The following is a 23,309-nucleotide window of genomic DNA, read 5'->3' as shown; positions in this document are numbered from 1 at the left end:
GGCAAGTTGTGTTTGGATACGTGTACACAAGGGGTTGTCACAACGGAAGCGAAATCCATACTCTGACTTAGCGGAGCAGGCCTCTGTCCTGTAATGCCAATGTGATGCCCATGATGTCTGTGCCAACTGAAGGGGCTACTGTATCACCGACACCCACCCCCCTCCCTTGGTGGAGGGGTGGAGAGAAATGTACTGTCTGGCATTTTGTAGGTCGATATTACATTAGTGTAAAAGGTCAAACAACAAGCAGACATGATTATTTTTTTTCGCTAAGGCTGAAAACGTTAGGGTATTTTCGTGTGGGATTGAATGAGTGGGCTCTCTGCAGACCTGCTGCACGGGAAAGAGTATCTTCAGAATGCTCTGAATAGCAGGCGCTGTTATTTCATCGATGCAAGAGTGCTGTACTGTATATATGACTTGATCACACACAAGCATTTTGCTCCAGGAAAAGAAGCCATTTCCATTATTATTATTTTTATGATAACTAAATAAACTGTTTCCGCACAATGCAAAGCCCCAGAGATCATCTGACTGAATGGCATTATATGTGATTTTTAAATGAAAATTGAGTTTGGATAGATGCCTCTGTCCCGAAGCCTACTTTTAAAATTGCATTTCTAGATATTATTCCCAGAACATTCAAGGTGACCTTCCCTGGTGAGTTAATGTTGATCCCAAATAAAATGAATAAATACAGTAAAACATTTTTTTTTTCTCTTTGCCAGGGACACTTTGTCTATTATAATCCTATATATCTTCTTCCTCTTGAAAAACAAACTGTTTTCTATCTCATATCCAGTAATTCCTCTGTGGTGAATAATAAGCAATATGGTTACAATTAAAAATTCATTGGTCAATGGGCACCAAGAATATGTGGATTTACAAGTTACTCTTTAAATGTTTACTAAACAATTGACTAATAAGGCCACCAAAATATGCATCAGTAAATCACTGCTTGTTTCAGGTTATGTGGCCTGACATTTATGAGAGTAAATTAAGGCAAAGGGCAAATTCTTTCTGTCTACATTTACTGTAGGAAGCCCTGTTCAAGTCATTTAGTCTTCATTAACTTCTAAAACAACAGGTTCCTGTCAAGATTAACAGAAAACCAGAAGTAAAAATGACCACCAGAGCTGGGAATCATTTTCCGAAGATTGAAGAAGGAAAAAAAAAAAGGTGTTTTCTTTCATCTGTGACGCGAGCAGACAGCAGTGCCACTGTCGTCATGAGTTTTACCTCGGTCCTTGAGTGATTTTCGATGGGATAGCTCTTCAGAGCAGGAATTCTAAAATACAGCTTTCAGCTAACCAGGAGACTGAGTGGTGTGAGCACAGCAGACTGCTTCCCAACCCCAGCAACCACTAATTGTCAGGCAGATGAAGCCAGAAAATTCCCGTGCCTTGAAAATTAAATTAAGTTTCCATTTTTTTTTTGTCTCGGCATGTGGAAAAACCAGATTTTATTCCTTTTGAGTTGCTTGAGGACAAAAAAAAAAGAAATCCACAGTATTCACTTCAAATGCAAATACAAAATGCCATACACTGCATGCTGTATCAGTTCTTGTTGTTCCAGCATGTGGACATGTGATTAAGCAAGCTGTTTTGGGTTCTCCCATTGCTTCATATCAGCAAATCCACGAATCACTGATGTCACTCTGCAAGGGCGTTGTGACATAGGTGTCCTTTGATGGGTTTGTCATAATGAACAATATAGGGAATGATAAGCTATGAATCACCCCTGGGTGCTATACTGCACAGTTGTCTAACGAGCTGTCGTCCAGGTAATTCCATCCCTGCCAACTGAATATGAAATGAGAGCAGTGAGATCAGGTGAGCTTCTGACATGCCCTGTCAGCGTCAGTGGATGAGCTGGCAACAGAGGCTTGAGGCGGGCAGACAGGATAAAGGTTATCAGTCGAGACCCAGTGAGCTGTGCAGCAAGTTTCCCTTTGATGCGATTTCGTGTTTGCGTTTTGCAGAAAAACTGAAAGTAGCAGAGCACAGTTGTGTTAATTTCCCCAGTGTGAGAGGGGTCAGGGTGCTTGAGCTGTGGTATTCCTCTTGCCTACTTTCCACTTCAGAGCGAACAGGAAGAGAACTTCCTGTTTTGGTTTTTGCCACACACACTACAAGGAACGGTGCCTCAGGATGGCTGGCTCTGATGGATTTGTGGAAATGTACTGTACAAACTATTTGTTTGCCTATGTGGCAAATTATTCTCCTTTGACAAATTGTGAAGAGGATATTCCGTTTGGATGTGCACTTCAGTGTAAAACTGCAGAGTTTTGCTCTCCTGTTACATTGTGGTTTATTAACCATTTTTAGACAATTGTGTAATGAATAAACCAAGGCAGTGAATCAGGGATGCTTATGTTATCGGCACCAGGCCATTAGTCTTCAAAGTGCTTCCTAAGGAGTTTAAGAGAGGTAACGAAATAGAGGAAGCCACTTGACCAGTCTGGCTTATTCTCAGTTGTTCGGAAATATTTGGAATATTTCAAAACCATTGCCCACAACACACAGTCTCGCAGTGGGATCGAAGAAGTGTTTCTCTGTCCTTCAGGGGCAGAAATAAAAAAAAAAACAACCCCTCTTTTGTACCTTCTTGAGATGGGGGGGAATTCTTTTTCGACCCGGGGTTTTTATCTCTAATTTTGTCGAAGGTTTTCTCTTTACGCGTCTTTTTTTTTCTTTTCTCCTGCTCTTGTCGAGGAGCAGCGTCAGCCTGTACTGACCTCGGCTTCGCTCTCTGTGCCCTGTTCCAGAGTTCTTCTGCAACTGTAGCGTGGATGGGGCGGTGAGTCTCGACGCGTGCAACGAGACCACAGGCCAGTGTGAGTGCGAGCCTGGATACACTGGTCTGCAGTGTGAGGACTGCGGGGATGGCTACTTCTCTAACGGGACCACCTTCTGTCTGCCCTGTGCCTGCGATTCCTTTGGGGCAGTGAGCTCCCTCTGTGACAGGTAAGCAAGCAAGGTGTGTTTAATGCAGAACCTGCAGCTCTGTGGCTCTCTGGAGCCATAAGGTGTTCAGTACACTATTTATCAAAAGATATGCACTATAGTATGATTGTTAAACAGGTTCGATTATCTGATTTTGACACTGAACTGCCTCCGTTTACTGGTTTGACGAAGGAGCAGGATGAAGATTTGAAGTTAACCTTTTCGATTGCCACTTTCATGTGCTTCGCTCATCTGAGCGTTTAAAAATAAGTTGCGCCAGTTCATTCGTAATAGTTCCTCAACTATGTATACCAGATAGCAGGCGTTTGTGTTGGACATACCGTAGGCCAGTGTGCGGTGCAGTAATAAAGATGAGTTTGATAGTGTCGGCAATGAAAACTACACCTAGGAGGTTAAGTCATGAAGTCTTTAAAGAAACATGAAGTGGAAGCAAAGGTATCACTGGTTTGACTATAATATACACCGTGTCAGACACCTTATCCGTTTGAACAAATAGTGATGCTGGTATTAGTTGAATGGCAGGATCATAACAGCAGTAGAGACTGCTAAAACAGCTATAGAAGTTGCCTCCCAATGAGCTACTGTACAGAGGGAATGGTGACAGGAAGGAAACCCCTTTATGATAAACCAATAAAAGCAATTCTGTTTCACTCGCGGAATGCCTTTAATCAGGAGGTTCCCTCTAATTGGGAAGGGCATTACGTGTTACACTCCTATTTCAGGTCTAGTGCTGTAACAAGGCCAAAGAAAATCACGTAGTAATAGTCTTTTCATCTATCTTTATATAGTCTTTCCACCTTTAAGAACAATCATTCTTAAAGCAATTTCAGAAGTCTCAGTAGGTTTTGTAGTCAAAATGCCACATACTGTAGCTCCTGGTTTGTTTGGGACAGTGGTTTGTTAACTCAACAGTGGTGTCAAAACAGCACAACCCATGCAAATAACGGTGAGCTGTGTGCTTGCCTTCAGCACCTGTGCCCCATGATGTTTTACCACAGGTTCTTGCCCCAGAGTGACAGTATGTATTCAGCTGACGCGCTGTCAGAGCTCTTCTCTCCACGGTGCAAGGCCCTTCCCTCTTTTATTTCCTTGACAAATTGAACTCGGGGCTCCTCCTGAAATACCCGGCGGGCCTGCTGCCGGCTCCCGGGAGTGCAGCCTTCTTTATCTGTGTCACTAGATGTTGTAAGCGAGTCAATAGGCCTGACCTTTCCTGTTGAAGCTTGTCGCAGTGGGGTTTTTTTTCTTCAAAGAAGCAAGTTACAACATTTTGTTACGACAGCTAAAAGCAACAGGTCTTTACCACTGTTTTGACTGTAGGTTGTTTGACTAAACTGGTAAAAAAGGGCAACCAGAATGATACAGAGCCAAGTTAAAGCAGCTCAATTGTTCCTTTCTTGACTTGCGGATGATGATCCTACCAATAACATTAATAGTTATTTTCATTTATAAAGCACTTTTCAGCCTGAAGGATTCCACATGCGGGAGGACACCCAGGGAATGATAATATCCACTTGGGTGTCACGCTGCCAATCCAATACACAGGAGGTCAGCTGGAGAAGTGAGAAACTGCTTCACCGATTGAATTAAAGCATAACTTTAGGAATGGCGGTTTATACAAGCCCAGAGTAGAATTTAGCGAAGACACCAGGGCGAACGCCCCTCCTCTTATGAACAGTGTCAGGGATCTTTAGTGACCCCTTTTAGTGACACCCTAAATCAGGACCTACACCACAGTATTCCCAGTCACTGTACATGTTTGGAAATGTCTTCGGCCCCAGACCCTGAACACTCTTATCTGCGGAACTCCAGCAGCCCCAGGGCTGGGTTATCTAGAGAAGCCTGGACAGGACTTGATTCTGAATCCAGTTCTTCTCTCTGGCTTGCCGGCAGAAAGGCTGGACTATCCCGAGACTCCGGAGTGGGGCAGGGGCAGGGGCAGGGGCTGACAGACAGACAGACAGGTCCCATTTGTGGCACATTCCTGGAAATCCGATTCTGCAACAGTTCATCCCATCATAAAGAAAGGCTTCCTCGCTTCAGGCACTCCAGTTCATACACGTCTGGCTTATTTTAAGAAGATAAGAAAAAATAAATATCCCAATATGTAACTTCCTGAGCTCTGTGACAGTTATTGGCTGATATGTTAAGTACAGCACCATAAAGTGCTCAAAATCAAATTCATATTTCATCTATTGAACTGTAGAAATTATACCACCCCTTCGATATATACTTTGCTTTCTGGTCTTCATTCTCCGGGCTGAGAGCTATATTATATGAGACTTTTGCTTGTTCTTTAATGCAGCTGTACAGTGTTAAACGTGACAGCTGTGACATTGATGTGACAAAGACAAAAGACATTAGCAGCTATAAAAATGTATTTAGGCACAGAAAAGCAGTAACTCTGAGTTTACTATCTGGCAACAGTAGTTATTATTAGACTTTAAACTAAACTGGTATTTTTCTCAAACTAGTCTGTCAACTTCAGTCTTTTGGGAAATCGTGTGCAAGTCTCTCTGCTGAGTAGCTGCTTTCAGTAACCCTGTCTGTATGTTTTGATGTCTGTATGTTCTGTATGTACCAGATGTTTCTGCTAGCTTCCAGAGGTGCCAGTCTTGTCAGATAACCAGCTCTTCCACCTAATTCCTCTAATTCCATCACCAGAAATGTTTAAACCGAAGTAATGTAGTGCAGAGCAAGAAGACTGTTGATATGCTAATTTGTTGCCACATTAAATGCACTCTTTATATCTCCGAATCACATTCCGTCATGACCTATTTCATAACAAGGCCTGGCCTATCTGAAGCATCTACTGAAGTGGCAGTAGTTTGCAGTGCTGTATATTATAGCAGTTTGGGAGCTGTGGTGGTTTGAGCACAGTGTTAAAAATAGTTGCTGTATTTGTGTGTCTAACCATTGCTAGGAATGTTCCTTGTCTGAGAGCTGACTGTGCACCATTGTGGGTGCCTCAGATTTTCTTTTTTTAGATCTAGCTTTCTCGTAATGTGACATGTGAGAGCACATCTCAACAGTTTTTGAAAATCAGGGCTTCATTAACTGAACAGTTTCCCCAGCTGTTTTAAGCTGGTGACATAACATCTTCAAGTGACGGATTTGATGTGACCGTTTCTGTTCCACCCTCTCTTTCATGCTGTCTGCACTTCCTGCAGACGCCAGGTAAATTTCTCTCAAGGTGCTGAATATGCTGAAATACTTCACAAAATAAGCAATTCACTGTACTGCTCAGTGCTTAGATTGTAAATGAAAAGGTAAGAAAAATAACCTGAAAATCCTTTTATTGGATTGAAAAAAGACAGTTTCTGTTCTTGCCGTGTGCCGTGTCCATAAGTTGCCATTTTTAACTTATGGATTTTCTTCAGCCAGTGTTTTTCATTTTGTTCTTTTGGGGCCATACAACATTGATCATAAGTGTTACCAAGGCCCTTTTTATAAAGCAGCATCTCTCCTTACCCATGAGTTAAAAAATAAACGATATAAAACTACTACTCATATTTTGCAGCATGAAATGCTGTTTGATATAAATTGATTCCAGGATAATCTTCTTTAGATTGGTTTCTACTGTCCAGTGACCATGCTTCACCAAAATACTCTTATTCCGTGACTGGAGACGTATTAAGAGATCACGATAATTTGATATCTTTTTTTCGGAGACTTGCGGATTCATTTTCAGAGTTGGAGACACCTCACCTGTTTTCAATTGAGTTTTAGTCCAGGCTGGGTAACGAGACAGAGCTCGAGTTCAGCAGTGTTACCGTGACGAGCAGTTTCCTTCTGTGAAGAAGCGTGCTTGCTCGGATGTAGAGTTGCACGTTTCTGTGCGTGCAGAGATGCAGGTACTAGGGAAGAACTGGGATTTGCTATCTCTGATGGATTGTGATGGATTCATGGCTTCCACCTTGTCGGTCATGATGGAGGTATTCCAGATTAATCAGATGAAAGCACATGTTCGTGCCATTCAATCAGATGAAAGTACAGGATTTATGTAGCTGATATTACGATGATTTTGACCCTATCAGCGTCAACGTAATTCATCACAGTTTTGTGATCCATTTGTAAGCCAGAGAAATGCTCGTAACTGTTGTGTTGTTTTGTCATTTGGACTGTATTTAAATCTGTGTTTATATTTGTAAGAAAGGCTAGTTGGATTCAATGGAGGCACTAATAATGTCAATGTTTGCTGTGTGAGTCAACTTCAAACTGTTCTTTCCATACCAAAACTTGATAAATCATTTGTTTTCTGTTGTAACATGCTTCTGTCATCGCCCAGACAGGCATAACCTGTGTTTTAGACGTAGGGTGCTGTAATCGCTGAAGTGGATTATTAGAGTGGATGGGTGCAGGTTGCTTTATAGAATCTTTGGGAACAAAATCAATATTTCATATAATTGTGGAAAGGTTTTCATTTTGAAGTGATGACTTCATAATACGTAGTGGAAAACAGTTTTTTGGTTTACTTTACAACTTGCATTGCCTCAGAGGAACAGGCTAGCAGAACAAAGGCGTTCATGTTTTCAAAATAACACTTTTATAGGAGGTGCTTTTTAGTCATTCTGCCATTCTTCTTCTTTAATGTGTTATCTTAGTTGATGTTTTATTTGGCCAGTTCAGCCAAATCAATTACAAAACTTTGAAAAGATGTATACAAACCAGTAGCATCCTTTTCTAATGTATTTCGGTATATATCTCAATATCCCTGCAATCAACATTAGAATATTCTTGTTATAGTATATATATTTATGCTTTCTCAGCATGATTTGTAGCTATTTCATTCCCACATTAACACTGCTGCCTGTTAAATGACAGTTTACCTGATGTAAATTAATGCGTCTGTAGGATTATGAACACCTATGTTTATAATCTCAGTAGATGCACTCAGAATACTAATGCAGACCAGCGTGTACAGTCTCCCCTCTGGAGTCAGCTGAAGAGTGACTGTTTCAGGGCTTCGAGTCTTTTTATCGAGAGTGTTGTGACAAAATCCCAAGATTTCTTGGCTGGGTTGGATACTGAAGTGTTGGGGATCAAAATAAAGTGCTATTTACATATTTATTTGATCCCTTTATCACAGGTAAAATGTTAACAGAGCAGTGAAAGAAAACATGTGCACAGTCCGTATCAGAGCACTATAATAAACCTTTTACAGTACAGTGTAATGCATGCAATGTGTTGTACAGGAAGCGAAGCAGCACAAGATATAGCCAATATAGTAAAGAAAAGCTATTATAGTAAAAGGCCTATTAATGGCACATTTAGTAAAATGAAATATTAAACAGAAACCACCTGTGATCTACCCTTTCATTGTCGGTATCTACATAATCCTTTTTAGAGGACTGGACGGACATTTCAAAATCCTGTTTGTTTTAGAACTCGACGGACACGAAGGAGGGAAAATGTTTAGTTCTAGTTTAGCTTTTAGTTCTGCTGCCAATATTCTCATCGCTTCAGAATGCAGAAGGATTTAAGAAATGCTTCTGTTTTTGGGGGGCTTACTTTCTCATATTCCACTGTACGTTTAAGCCAGTGACGCACGCTCATGTGAGCAAAGCAGTATGTTATTGCTTCGCCTCCTTAATGAATACTTTTATCGAATTCTTCAAAATAAAACCATTGAGGAAATAATTCAAATAGTAGTTATAGACCAGTGCCCTCATCCCCTGAAGAATACAGTTCAGCTCTCGTCAGCAGAATGAAATCTGTCCCATTGTAAAAGGTAGCAGAGCTGCCCTGAGAACGCTGACTCGCATGCTATGCGATCCCACTGCGAAGCAGAGCTGAAACAGCAGAACAGCTCAGCTGAAACTGGAATGGGTCGAGCAGTGAGGTGTGGGAGTCACTGGGAGGTTGTGTAGACCCAGACGGCATTGTTTAATCTCCCACGCGATCCTGCTTAGACTGTCTGAGCTCGCGGTGTTATCAAGCCCAGGCTAGACGAACAGGCATGTTTTCTGCTCTCTTTAGGCCGGTTATCACCGTGACTTTTAAAGATTAGCTGTGCTGAAGCCCTTATCCATGTGTTTGCTTGTAATTGCGTTTTGACTAGGAGTGGAGCCCCGGTGACCCTTTAGTAACACAGCTGACATATTGCCTAGTGCACTCCACTGCTGCAAGTGTTTGGTTCCACATGACATCGCAGGTGTTTGGTTCGCAGGGCCATAAAATGGAGGATAAGACTGAATAACCCTTCAGTCTGATGCAGTTGGCCGAGTCATTGTTGAAGTCAGAGCGAGATGGGAATAGTATTGTCGGCAAGTCCATCTTTCCAGAGATGACCCTCAACAGACAGGAGACACCCTCGTGCATTGTGGGAAAGTACATCAAAGACAAAGCTGGGTGTTCTGCGGTCTTAAGTCTATGACGCGTTTTTGAAGCCATTGCTTTGGAGTTTGTGACGGCGCTGCCTGTATTCACACAAAGCAGTAATGAAGCAGTGAGTAGCATGTAGATTATCGCCCCCAACACATAACCCAGGAGATTGAATAAGGAAGCAGATGATGAAAAGTACTGTGTTTCATTGGTATATTAACTTCTGCAGAGTTATGTTGAAACTTTAAACTACATTAATTGTGAACAGGAGGCAAGATGGACAAACAACATTCTGATACCTGTGCAGGGAAGGCCATTTTTTTCAAACCATCGATGTCTCCTCCCAGAGCATCAACACTGGATTTTCTGACACGGTTTAGTGCCACTGGTTGCACTCAAAGTATCAGACAAACGAACTAATCGCTTTTAATTTGTCAGTCGAGTTGCTGCTACCAGCTGAGACTCCTTCTGGCAACCAGCGTCTATACCATAAGTGGCTAATAATAGCTCTCTGCAGTGCACGCTTATGTATGAAATGCGATAACTGAAGTAATAGCAGCTTCAGCCGCCAGGCTTGTTTCCTTTGGGCAGAGGGCAAAAAAACCAATAACCGATACGAAGGGCTGTTCTGAAACATTTTGATTGACTAGAGCAATGTCGAAAGGCTTGCAGAAGTCTTCTGTGAAAAAAAAACAACATCTTTTCACAATGACTGTCTCCACACTGTGGGTAGGTTTTGCTTGTAATTTTGCTGCTGTGTACTTTGGAACCAAAAACAAATACTGGACTAGGTGTTTTAACCTGCTATATAATGTTGTATCTGCTACAACCCTAGTGTTGCCAGTGTATTTGTTCCTGCCAAAAGACCCCTATTTTGCAATTTTTGTACAAAAGGAAAATTCTCAGCCTTAGAGAAACTTAGGCTCTTAAAAAATGTAGGTGACATGTCTAAGTATAAGCTGCCATAGTGCCGATATTGCATCATGATCATGCATCCAGAAATATCCCAGCTCCTTAGCTGAGACTTCATGTGTAGTGCCGCGCCACACCAAGAGCATGGTTAATGTGTCAAATGAGTATCTTACATCTTTTAATTCACAAATTTGCATGCCTATAGGTATCCGTTTTAATGGATCGGTTTCTTAAAAGGGAGAAAAAAACTCTCTCTAGAAATGAACCTCAATGAAACTGCTATGAATCTGATTTGATATATGCACGTTCCAAACATTAGCCTCCCTGTCATTAATTGCAGTACTCAAGCCTAATACTGACCTTCCGGTGGTTCTGATATGAAGTCGACACAAGAGCAAAGAAGCTTCTTCCACAGGCAGTCACAGTGCCAGTGTTGTACAGTAGTCCTGTACACCTTACTCATTATGTATTTTTATTCCTACTCTACTCTTTCATTTAGTAGCCCTAGGATATGGAATAAAGGTGGCAATCAAGTAAGGACAACTCTCACACAGCTTCATTTTTTTAGACAGCAGACAACATTATCAAACATTTACAGGGTTCCCAGGGCCTGTCTGTTCCTTGTGCCATTTACACCGAACTGTCCTCTGAGAATTTTCTTAAAAGAATAGCAGTACATCCTCTCCTGCTCTTGAAAAGAAGTGTATAAAACCTTCAGTCACGTTGTTGCGCATGTTAGCAATATTGTCCACCGACTGTCACTTTGTTTTTGGTTCATGGTTTGACAATGGATTTTCACCCCAGTCCTGTGAGACTCTGTTGTTCCTAGTCCATACAGGGCCCACATGTGATGACACTGCAGAACGCTCAGATTGGTACTGGGGCTGTCTTGAAAAGGCAGTTCAGAAATCTATCTGTCACTCAAGCAGTGAGCACAATACAGCGTTTCCAATTGTGTGCTCTTTCTAAACGTACTGTACATGATTGGCCTGTCTTATTTCTTTGCAGATCGCTATAGGCTTAAGAAACCAATAAATGACAAGACTGCTAGGGCTGCCAGCTTGAGAAACTGGCACAGGCGCTGATGATTTCAGGAACGATTTATTTGACCACTCTAGTTTCAGAAAACAGAGGCCCAGATCAGATTGTTTGTCATCTGTCTGTGGTTACATTACAGCCCATGATGACAGGGTCTAGATTTTCCTTTGAGATATTTCATTTGGTTTCTTTTGGATGAGGTTTGTATTTCCTGCATCTTCTAGACGTCTACACCATAGCTGGATTATGTAGGCAACTTTAAAATCTTTTCTTATTTTTCCCCCACAGTGTGAGAGTTTCTAAAATTCCCATTGTTTTGTCTGCACATATAAAATACACCACTTTCATTGAGTTACACTATAAATCAGTATAAATCTAAAATATAATATATCAAATCCTTTGATTTGATTAAGCGTTTTAATTGATGTTGCTAATTAATGTACTGAACAATTGAACGAGTGGCCATGTACTTTGTTGATGCACATATACGAAAACAACACAAGGTAAAACAAAGCAGATTAGTCTATCAGCACTAGACACTGAGTATCTTTATCCACCATTTACACCAGTTCTGTTGAAATCCATTCTTTTTGTTAATAAGCTCAAAGTAAAACCGCTCCTAAGCTGTAACATTGCCTTCCTGTCAGCCATGATAACTACAAGTGCTGTTTGAATCCACCCAGTGTATTGGGAGGAGAGATTTTTACGTTTAGAGGGCTCACCAAGAATGAATAGTCTGGGGCACAAGGGAATGTTATCTTGAATAACAGTCGATTTTTTTCCCAAATGTGTTATATCAACCTCTGTGCCCTTTTGTACCCTATTCCTTGTGTCTACTCTCGTTTTCCCTTGTTTGTATTTGAAACTCACTTCACACAAATACACAACGTTTGTGTAAAGGGTTAGTTAAGGTTGTCGGGTACATTGTGCACACGTAGTTGGTCTTTGTATTAGAAACACTAGTTTAGGACGGGTGAGTGCCTTTGGTCTTGTATGGTTTGGGGTAGTCGGTGAAGGTTAGGCTAGGGCATTAGAAGATGCCGAAGACCGAGTGTTTTGGGTTTTGTTTTGTAGTTAGGTCAGCTTTCCCTCACTTTATTATCCAGCTCCATTTTGTTTATTTTCTTTCCTTTGGCACCGCTCAAGTTCCTTCTCCCTGTGTGTTATTGTGTCCTGTATACGTACCAGTCACCAAACTTGTTGCCACGCTTCCTAAGTCCCTCACCAGAAACCCACCTGCATCCAAATCCATCCTAAATGCTACACCCCTTTACCCCTAGACACCTAGGGTCGTGACAAATGTACCAGTAAATGTTTAATGTACATTTATAATACAGAAGTGCATCAACGATGTAAATGATCCTTTCAAACGTCTCAATAAACACTCCTTTAATGTTTTGAGCTGGCTTTCCATTGCTTTATGAGAAAGCCCTGCTGTGAAAAAAGAAAATAAAAACTTCAGAAAGGTTACAAGCTCGCTCGTGTTGTTGCTCGTAGCTAATTAATTTGAGGAGTACATCCAGCTGTGTAGGCGTCCTGAAGTCAGGATTTCAGCTGGAGTGGGGATTTCTGAGATGAAGGTTCTGTTGTGTAGTACCTCCTGGCTCCCTGTAGTACTGTCAACTTTATTGCACTCTCACCTGTCTCAAGCTCCGAGCTTACACGCGCCTTGAACATCAAGAAATGTAATAACTGGGAAATCAAAACAGCAGAGCAAAAGCCTAAGCTATTTTAAGGATAAATATAGGAGATCATGCATAAAGGCTCAGAAAAGAACAGAGACGGCACTGACATTTATGTTGGATGCATACATTACTGGGTTATTGGTTTGGGAATTGTTGAGCCAGAGGGAAGAGCTCCACCTACTGGTCCACAAATGCTCTGTTCCTTAGAGGGCCACCAGTCTAGTTCTGACCAGGTCCGTCTATGTTGAGCTTCTGAGATCTGACAAAATCAGGCTCTCAGGTGGTAGTGTTGATGGCCAACCTGAACGCAACCGAATGAAAATGGATTAAAAAGCCAGTCATCCATAGCATGCTCTAATTAACGTTCCATATTAATAAGCAATATGAGGTCTATGTGCAGTACCTGTTCAAGGTGACTTATAGATGGGAAACTAACAATGAGAACAAAGGCGTGAAAGGGAATTGCTGTAATTAATATGGGTAAAAATGACATCCTGAGGCAGCAATGGTGTCACTTTGCCTTCTCGATGGAATTCGATCCCTTAGCCACAGAGGATGTGAAGAGATAAAAATGAGAGATCTCCTGCAGGTCTCCCTTGCAGCCAGCATTCTCCAGCAGTGTTCTCGCAAGGTCGGACACAGGGACGGGAAAAGGGAAGACGGAAGAGTGGAGCAGAATGAGCTTAGAAGCCAAAGAACAGAGGCATTTCTTGCATAGAAGTAAAACAAGGAAAACCGAGACCAGAGTCTCATTTACTGGAATATACTTATCTAATAACCCAGGAGCAGAATTCTGTGGTGGCACGTATTGTGCTCCCCTCAACCGCTAGTTTGGTCTGGCCTGTTACTGAATGGTAATTAGATCACATCTAAATTACCCATCAGCATGGCGAGCCAAGATTGGATTCCTCTCAGGGGTTGAGTGTGTTGCCCAAAATACCTTCCAAGGGAACTTCAGGCCTTTCTAAGACAACAAAGCTTACTTGGCGGAAACCAGAAAAAATGAAAGTGTGTCACGTTATTTTCATTGTATATTCTATTGTTGCTCAGGAAGGTTTACCGTAAGGCTTTATGAGCCAGAGGCAGAGGTTTTACATGAATGTACAGCTGACCTAGAAAGTACTGTAACATTCATTTTTAGTGCGGGAGATGGGCTGCTCTCCACTCCAGCACACCAAAGTGCTTGGTAACAGATGAGCTGGGCTCCAGTGTGCCGTGGATAAAGAGGCTTACACGGCCTTGCTGTGTGATGAGGGAGCTCCTGTCCCACAGCGCTGTTTACTAACAGCTGAACAGCTCTGGTATTAAATCCACTTGCTCTGAAGCAGATCTCTTCCACACTGCCACACTTCCTCACGGCTTTCCTTCAGTTAAAAACTGGCTGGGCACCATAGGCCGCTGCCTTCTTTCATTGACCAATATTTTGTTTCCTGCTGTTTTCTGTAGATCTTCAGTCCAACCCGCAAAGCGATGCCCTGATTCATGTGATTGTTGTGCAATTGCTGTTGTTTTGATTTGATTTCTGATGTCTCATTCAAAAAGGTTGCATAGTTCAAGTACAGTATTTCCATCCTGGTGTGTTGGAATTGCACTATGTCCAGAGGTCAGGCAAGTTTAGAGGTAGGGGGTCAGAGAGGATTTTCGCAGTGGATAAATTTATAGGGCCATATTTATTTGTGAGCCCATCACTTCAGCTTTCCCTCATTTGCTGACGAACTGTGCTGTAAGGCTGAATTTTGCTATTGTAAATAAAATCGTACAGAAACAGGGTGTGAAAGGTTGTCAGGGATATTTCCAGTTCTGACTGGATTCACGGGCCTAAAACAGTAGTTTCACATTCTATTGATTTTGCTGACAGTTGCCTAAAATACGTTTTGCATCAGTTGTACAGGTAGTCGATTTATGGACTGCAATATACATTTTAATCTTTTTAACGCAAATCTTTTTATTAAGTGGGTTAAAGTGGTTCTTTAAGCCTCCCAATCAAGATACAAAAATATTTTTTAGTTATCAATATCAGATCCCATCATGGTATGAGATAGCAGTCAGCTTCCTGTGGTCCTACCCTAAAGGATGTTATTGCTTATCTTTATATGAAGGTTTTAAATACATCTTCTTGGACTCTATTTCTTGGAACATGCTTAAGTTCTTCCTCTTAACTATAAGTATAGTTGTAGTATTCATAAGGGGGCAGTGTTTTGTTAGTGGTTGACTGGTCTGCTAAGACGTGACTGCTCCTAGTATAGAATACCATACGTATTGTCCCCATTGTGCTATTTTAGAGATCTCTCTGGGCTCCTGCCCAATGTGACACATGCTATAGTATTTCATCTGAAGGCAGAAGAGACTAGAATCTCTTAAAGGCTGATGTGGAAAGCAGGTAAAGCCATAAGCCATAGGGGAACATAGGTCTTTATTTAAATACATCAGTGACTTAAACTGTAATAAGTCATAAAGGCTGAAGTGCTTCTGGGTTTCCCTGTGTGTAATTTGCAAAGACAGGGCTGAGAGCGAATGTTAGAGATCACAGCTGTCTGATTTGCCAGCTGTTTCTGAAATGTCTGTCGGGCTTGTTGTTCTTACGTACATTATTGTATATTAATGAACCTGGGAGGTCATTGTAATAGCACTGCTGATCTGTCCTTTGTATTAACAGTAGGTTGCCGAAAATCCCTTTTAATAAACCTTCATTTCCCAGAACAACAGTCTTCATGATTCGATATATTAAAATGTCCGACATTTGGCACCATTTAATAATGAGTCTTCACTAGTGCAATAGTACAAGTCTAATGATTAGCTGATAGAGGGCGTGTCCAGTGTTGTTGATTTAGCTATGCACAGAAATGGGGGTATGAGGTAGGTTTTGTCCTGAAAGAAGGACGTCAAATAAATGTGGATGCCAAACAGAGCTTTGAGTTTCATGGATTGCCTTCCCACTGATATCTTACAAAGAGAAAAAACAGTCTACAATTGAAAATATTCTTTTCAGTGTGCAGAGTGTTTTAAGCTTTGGTGTGGCTCCCCTGATAATCCTGCCCCTGAATGAGGGATCTGTGTAGAAGAACTAAGCCTCCAGAGTAATAGCAAAAGCAAATGTAGTCGAATTACAGCTCGACTGTGCCATTTCTGCAGTCTCTCCAATTGGCTTTAGTGTTATAATCTGTGAGGAACTGAGACAAGAGTGCTGGAAATTCTTCCTTTTTAACAGAGAGTGAAATATATTAGATATACAATATATAGATATTGAGACATTAGCATGGGCAAACATGAATTTAGCAAACTAAAGTAAACCCCATCTCTTTCCACCATGGTAAAATTCTACAAAACCGCCTACTTTATGTTGAAGCTTTTGGTATACAAATCTTTGCCTCTTGCTCATCTCATCATTTTTCTGAATTATTTTCCAATATCTGTAACATTGTTTCAGGCACACATAATTTGCTTTATTGTGGTGCAATTAAGCTGCATCGTTGTGGTTACTCTTGTATAAACCTCTTGACTCTGCACAAGAACCTCAGCAGAGGGAATTAGGAGACTCAAAGGTTATACCAGTGGGATACACTTACACGCCTCATGTTTTCCTTAATAAGTCCTTTCCTTTCAAAGCTAAACACAGCTTGTTGTTGTTAAAAGGATCCTTCCGTTATCACAGGCACAAACTATTTTTTTTTTCCATGCCGGCTGTAATTAGGCTTACAAACCTTTGACAGAAAACAAAATGAAGGAAGAAGAGAAGCCTGGTTGCTAAGAAACCGTAGCGCTGGGCCCCACTGATTTGGCAAGACGAGTGTGAAAAGCAAATTAAAGAATTGCAGCGAGATTCGTTGTGCGTATTCATTTAAGGATCTCCAACTTCTCCCAATGAGAGACCACCATCTGGGTTTCAAATGGCTGGAGTGATTAGTTGTGTGATTGCAGGTCGTATTATGCAGCAGAAAGGAGATAAGAATCCAAGTTAAGGACAGGAAAATCAGAAATAAAAGGGAGAGATTTTCCTTTTATTATTGTCTCTTTTCTTTGGCTTTACTTGATTCAAAGTTGGTTGGGTTATGAAAGCAGGTCCACCACCGCAATAGACAGGCGTCTGTTCTCGGACAAACCCCACTAAACACGAGGGAGTAATTGGATGCTGTTCCACAGCTAAAACCCAAACACAGAGCGACTGTGGCTCTTGCATAAAGTGAGGAAGGGGTTTGCTGTCCTGAGGACTGTGTTTCATCAGAGCTGCCTGATATACACCAGTGGTGCATCTGCCTGCTTGCACAAAGGCAGTGGACATCTAAGTGTCTGCATGCTGTCTCCTCTTCTCCCTAATTAGCATTTTCACCTCACCTTGCCTTCAGTGTTCAAGACCGTCCAAGCCTGCTATCGAACAAAATGGGTCTAGTGGCTGCTGTCAAGATCCGAAGGTGCTTTCAAGATGGATCTCTTATTCTGTGGAATGACGTGAGCCCGTGACTTCGGCAGCTCTTTGTTCAGTGGATATGCCGGAAGAGGGGGTGTTGTGGGGTTGGTGGGGGGGCATTCCGCAGTCCCCCCAGTCCTGTTTGGCCTGCAGCTACAGAGACATAAAGCTGAGGTTGCAGCCAGTAATCTGTAGTGACTGACATTGTGTGGGTCCTTCTGGGAAGCAGTTAATAACTGGCATTTCGAGACATTGAAAGATGGGCTTCAACTCTAATGTATCGGTCTTTTATAAAAATGTCCTTGACCATGTTTGACCTGGCGGGCGCTTTTGGATTTTTGGCGATGTATCTTTTGTTTGGAAATGAATGCGAGCTTTCAAGAAACAAAGAAGTAAATGCCTTGTGTAGCAAGGTGATGCTAGCTTGGATTTGTTTTATGACACAGCAGAGAGGTTTATTCGATTAGTGCTAGCTGACCTCCCCTTGGCACAATAGAAGCCTTACAGCTATGTCTCTCATCTTCCTTTTCCATTTTGATGGCTTTTTTTTTCTTATTCCTTAAGGACTATTTTACTGCTATAGCTTCTGGGAATAATACCTACATCGAGTAACTGTTCAAGCACAAAATCTTACATAAAGATAACATGGCGTAAAATTATGTAGAGGAGGCACAACTCCGTCTGTTTGAGCAAAGGGCTGTCTAGATTTGTGCAATGCTAATCGAATTCCTAATTTAAATACTTCACAGGGGTTGTTTTAGCAAGTACCCAAGCATTCAGGAATAATAACAAAATCTCAACAGGGAAAAAGAAACAGGCAGGATATGCAGATGAAACTTGCTCCTTTACTTTGAAATGACTGTTTTACGCTCAGTGCAGGGCAGACACCTGAGACACATGACTGACACCGGTGTTTCAGCCTGAATGTTCCATCTAATTACAAAGTACAAAACATAACATAAGCTCCATTAACCAGAGGCTTGTTAATTTCAAGGCTTTATGGTGATCCTTGTTTGATGAGTGAGGGGAAGAGATGACTTTTTCTAGTTTAAAAACAGCATTACCATACAGTATAACTAAGCCAATATGCCATCTCTCTGCATTGGTTGAGCAATATTTCAGAGGATACCTCTCATTCCTTCAAAACCCTGTACAATGACACTGTGACAACTGATGTTTTAAAATGTGAAACAGACCCCTGTACATACTGTTACTTGATCATTTTATGTATTCATTCATTGGGTGTAGAAATTTAGAAATTTGAGACAGTGGACTGGGTGGTATTGGACTAATGGAAAGACTTTCTCAGTCTCTTTTCTCAGGTCCAAACTGTTAGTTAGCTCCTTTTCATTATGTTTTAAAATCTGTGGACTTCCATTTTCTTTTTTTCTGGTTTTTGCTCTTCTGCTTCCACAAATTAGTACATTTCTCTTATTTTGCACAAGCATTTGTCTTTTTTGTGCCAGTTCTAAGGGGGAAGAGAGTACAAAATGTATTTGAAATGGGGGAAAAAAAAACATTATTTTTGTAAATTAGTGTTTCTAACCCTGATACATTTATTATTATTATTTTTTGTTTTTCAGTAGTACATCTACACATACATTTCAGTGTTACATTATAGAAAAAAAATAACAAAATGGTGTTAACTTGGGTCTACTGATCTTTTCCCAGTAGGGAAGAGCTGTGTTTTGCAGGACACGGAGAATTTTTTCATAAATTAAAATCTACCAAGACAGACCGCTACTTGCCCACCAGTATCATGACAGATCGATGTGGCAGACTTGACTTCAGCACCCATAGTGAGGTGATCTGAAGCATCACCTTTGCAGGATAAAGATACAGCTGGGACAAGAACAGAGCTCACACCCTCGATGATCTCTTGCCATTTTTTTTTCTTTTTTTGTTGTTGATGATTTGGATAGAAATGCTCTTTTGTTTCAGGAATCCTTCCTTTCATTTTTTTTTTTGTTGGCTTTGCTTTTGAAGTCGGGGTCAGGAGCGTCTTTGTACAGTAAGGGCGGTGCTGGCAAACCCCGGAGTTGATGAGTCGGCCGGGCGGAGGCTGTGAAAATAACGTTGCCTTGAACACAGCACGTTTGAAATCCGGGATCAAAGTGTCTTCATTGCGCACCGCGGGGAGATGCGTGCCCGGAGCACGGGAGATGAAATGCGTAATTGTGCTTGGTACCTTGTCCTCGATCCCCTCTAGCAGTGACTAATGCGGGAGAGAGGGGATGTATACTAGGGCAGGTGGGGGGGATGGGTGTAGACACTGGATAAAGGAGGAAACCCCTGTTTCCAGGCCGTGTCCTGGATTTCTCACTGACGACCGGCTGCGTCTCTGCCGGGACCGTTCGCGCACAGCCTGCCCGGAGACTGGCCGCACGTGTTGTAAATGCCCTTAAAAGCCCACACGTTTTCCGAAGCCCTCCGACCACCCCCCAACCCCGATTTCATTCAAGCCTGCACTGGTGCTCCCCTCAAAGGTCTTGTACGTTCAATATTGAAGCAAATGTCTCATTGAATCGTTACTGGACTTACTGCCACTTCATAGATTTTTTTTTGTTTGTTTTTGCTTCCCCCGATAACGCGTAGAACCAGATCCATACTACATGATGAATTATAGATTGTTTTCAACACCAGTTTTTTTTAAAAAATCACCACATTTACCTACAACCAACCCTGCAAGTACTTTGATGCAGTGCAGAAGCCCCAAATAGATTTTGGCTTTATTTACCCTTTATTGTGATACCTTTAGAATAGTAACTGTTCCGGTGTTATGATATTGTACGTCTTCTTTTGTGGTTTACACCGTTTGTGTAGCACTACGCTGCAAAACATCATTGGTGCTGCAATACTAAAATATACGGTTCTTTTAAAATATTAGGAATTGTATGTGGATTCCAGCAGGCCATTTTAACCACATGAAGGATTTGAGACAGTACTGAATTGATGCACTGCTGTCAACTGCGCAACACAGGTAAGTCAAAGGGTCAGTGAAAAATCACGACCCCCCCACCCCAGAAAAAAAAAAAACCCTGAAAGTCTTCAGACGCAATTTCAGACTCTTAAGCATTACTGAGTTGATTCAGTCAGTCGGATAATTGGTGTTCCAGGTCTGAGTGATAGCTGCCGTTATTGCAAAAAAAAACGAATGAAGAATTCATTTTTCAGCTAATGCGGTGATTCTTGTTTCACCAGGGTGCAGCAGAGCTTGTGAAATTGTCAATATTCAAGTAAGCTCCTGGCAAATGAGTTCCAGGTGCTAAAAGCTTTCAGACGGTTCAGCATTCCATTAAACTAGCTGTCTGTCTCTCAGGACGCCAAGCCCTCTTTCTCCCTGCTTCAGTATTTATCCTGTAAATGAGAACTCAATTATTTATAATATAGAGATCTCATTCTGTACAGTACACACTCCCAGCAGATTCCTGTCAAACACTGTAGGCTCTGTTCTGGAAGGCATTCCAGAGCTCCCTGGGTCTGACCTTGATGAGAACTGACTGAAGTTGTAACGTGGAGCGAAGATAAAACGCTTTTGGTTTGCGTTGATGATGCCCGCGGGTGTTGCGAATTTGGAGCTAACATACTCTTAAAAACCCAAAAAGGATCGTAAATCAATTCGACCCGTCATTAGGGGGTGATTGTGTTTTACGTTTTTCAAAAACGTTCCGCACACCACTCCGATTTCAAATCGTTTCATTCCTTGTGAGTTTCGTGTCTTAAAGACCATCTTGGTCCACGGGCTCTCTATGCCTTTTAATATTCCCAGCCTCACTGAGAGCTCACTAAGTGCTACAAGTGTGTTCTATTGTATTCCAGTCCTGTCGATAATTGACTGTAGTGATTGAAATGATGGCTCTAAATGAATGCCATTAACCCCATTTCTGAGTTTGTCAGAAAAGCAAGTGGTGGATACAGCGCAGCAGTCTGACGAGCCTCATCCTTATTGTCACCTGCACTCCGTTTAGATGTTAATAAATCCATCTGTGGATTAACTTCTGTGCCCTTAGAGATTGCTCTGTTTATACGCTGACTGTCTGCCTGATTTACAGCAGGGGAAAGAAACTCCACAGCACATGGCTTCTATAATAGTTGCTCTGAAGGCCCCGAACATTCAGTGACAGTGAGGCTGGCCATCCCACGTGTATTAAGTAGGGCCTCATCTCTTCAGAAACACGCGAGGGTGAGAGGGGTTGCTTCATGCATTTTAACGGGAATTCAGAGAAGGGGAGCTGTTTCTCCTCTTGTTAAGGCACCACACAGGCTGTGCTGTTCAGTAAGACTTTGCTTCCAGAGTTGTTTGATCTGGTGTCAGAGTTTGCCCTTAGATCAAGACTGAGCTACAAGCTGAATATATCACTTGTTCTTCCTGACTAGAGAAAATATACAGTACGGTATGAAGAAAACGTGACACAAATTTCCAAAAGGCTCAAAACAAGTCTATGTATGGTAATATACTGAGTATACAGTATTTGTTTTTCTGTGTAGTGGTTGGGGACTTGGATTTTCCTGAGCATATACAATGAAGTAGGTTCACTGCAATTAATTATAATAGTGTGCACGTGTATGAACTTTGAGGTCAGCACTGTACATTTCTGAATATTTGTGAATTCTGTCACATTTGTGACATTTTAGTGTTTATGCATTGTTATTCATTGTTAATCATTTCATAAATTCAATAATGGACTGAACTTTTGCTAAGCAGAAAGCTACATATAAAAAAAATACCAGTTAGACAAATTGCCTTAATGCAACAAACACATGCAGTATGCAGTATCTTATTTATAAAGCTCTTTTGCTCAGTCCTAATCTGTTTGCTGTAATTTTGAGTCATTAAAGAACCTGAGAGATGCAGTGCCAATGAAGTATTAAATAACATTTATAGTGTATAGTGTTCGGAAAGGATAGTAGTCTGTGCTTTACATTTTGCAGAAAGAATATTTAGGCAATTTTAAAAAGACATAATGATTATAAGTGTTGATCTTCCCTCCTGCGCTAGGTTTCCTCACAGGGTCTTATGATTTTCATTCCATCTGAGCTTAATGACTTAAGTGCATCATGTCTTGCTTTAACTAGCTGTAATTACAACTTGTTCCAAGTCTTTACACATTAAATCATTTGAATTCTCTAGAACCCCTTTGTGTCTGTGAACCAGGTGTGAGGAACTTTGGGCTGAAACGGATTATACTTCATGCTCATCCTCGCTTTTAGGCATCGGACCATCGTGTCAAAAAACACAGGCTTCTGTCTTGTAGTCAGTGAAACACTGGTGCTTCTTCCTGCTAAAGTATGTTGTGTATTTTATTCAATCTGGGCTCAGGATATGATTTCTATTTGTACATCCTGTAATTTCCTCAAGCCTTCTTCAAGAAGATCCTGTAATTTACTTCTATCTCATTTTGTAATTATCTTCCATATTTTATAGTGTGTGAATACATGACTTCATACTGTAAAATAGATTATTTTACACTATATCTCAAAATCTAAGGTTTGGTGAATATCTCTCTTCATTTCTAAAAGACAGTTTTTGTAGCCAGATCCCTTCTTTAAAATAGGGGTTGCAATACAGAACATACTGTACATACTATGCATAATGCTCATACAAATTGATTACAGCATTTGGATTTCTGTGAAAGTAAATTTATCTTCCTTTTAGTTTGTCTTGAAGTTCTAGGAATACATGTACTGTGCCAATCTGACACAGAACTGCAAATTGTAAAATGTCAGGAATACAATTCACAAGTTTTTAAAGAATTGTCCTGGCTGAATTCCAGATCCATATAAAAATTCATTTAATGGTATTTTCGTTTCTCGGTCACTGTGTTACATTCGGGTTGCGAAGTAGCTTAGAGTGTAAGATATCTCAAAACGACTTTTATTTTAAGAGAAAAACAAAAACAAATCAGTTCTCCATTTTTACTTGATTCTGCATGTTTGTTTTGTGGACCAACGGGGGTCGCTTGCGGGGCCGACGCCGAT

At 41.3% G+C, this 23,309-nt stretch overlaps 1 protein-coding gene across 2 annotated transcripts in view; it reads left to right on the top strand.

Annotated features, from left to right (window-relative positions):
- Positions 1-23,309, top strand: part of LOC148644061 (multiple epidermal growth factor-like domains protein 9) — a 194,118-nt gene that overhangs the window by 56,050 nt on the left and 114,759 nt on the right. For both annotated transcript variants that reach the window (XM_088615360.1, XM_088615359.1), the window contains exon 2: positions 2,768-2,966. In XM_088615360.1, coding sequence (XP_088471486.1) covers positions 2,768-2,966 — 199 coding nt within the window. The remainder of the gene's footprint in view (positions 1-2,767; positions 2,967-23,309) is intronic.

Source organism: Lepisosteus platostomus, chromosome 21 (assembly GCF_059453375.1).
Source record: "Lepisosteus platostomus isolate fLepPlt1 chromosome 21, fLepPlt1.hap1, whole genome shotgun sequence".
In the NCBI taxonomy this organism is placed as follows: domain Eukaryota; kingdom Metazoa; phylum Chordata; class Actinopteri; order Semionotiformes; family Lepisosteidae; genus Lepisosteus; species Lepisosteus platostomus.
Note: the sequence above shows the minus strand (reverse complement) of the source record. Positions and strands in the feature narration are given on the sequence as shown.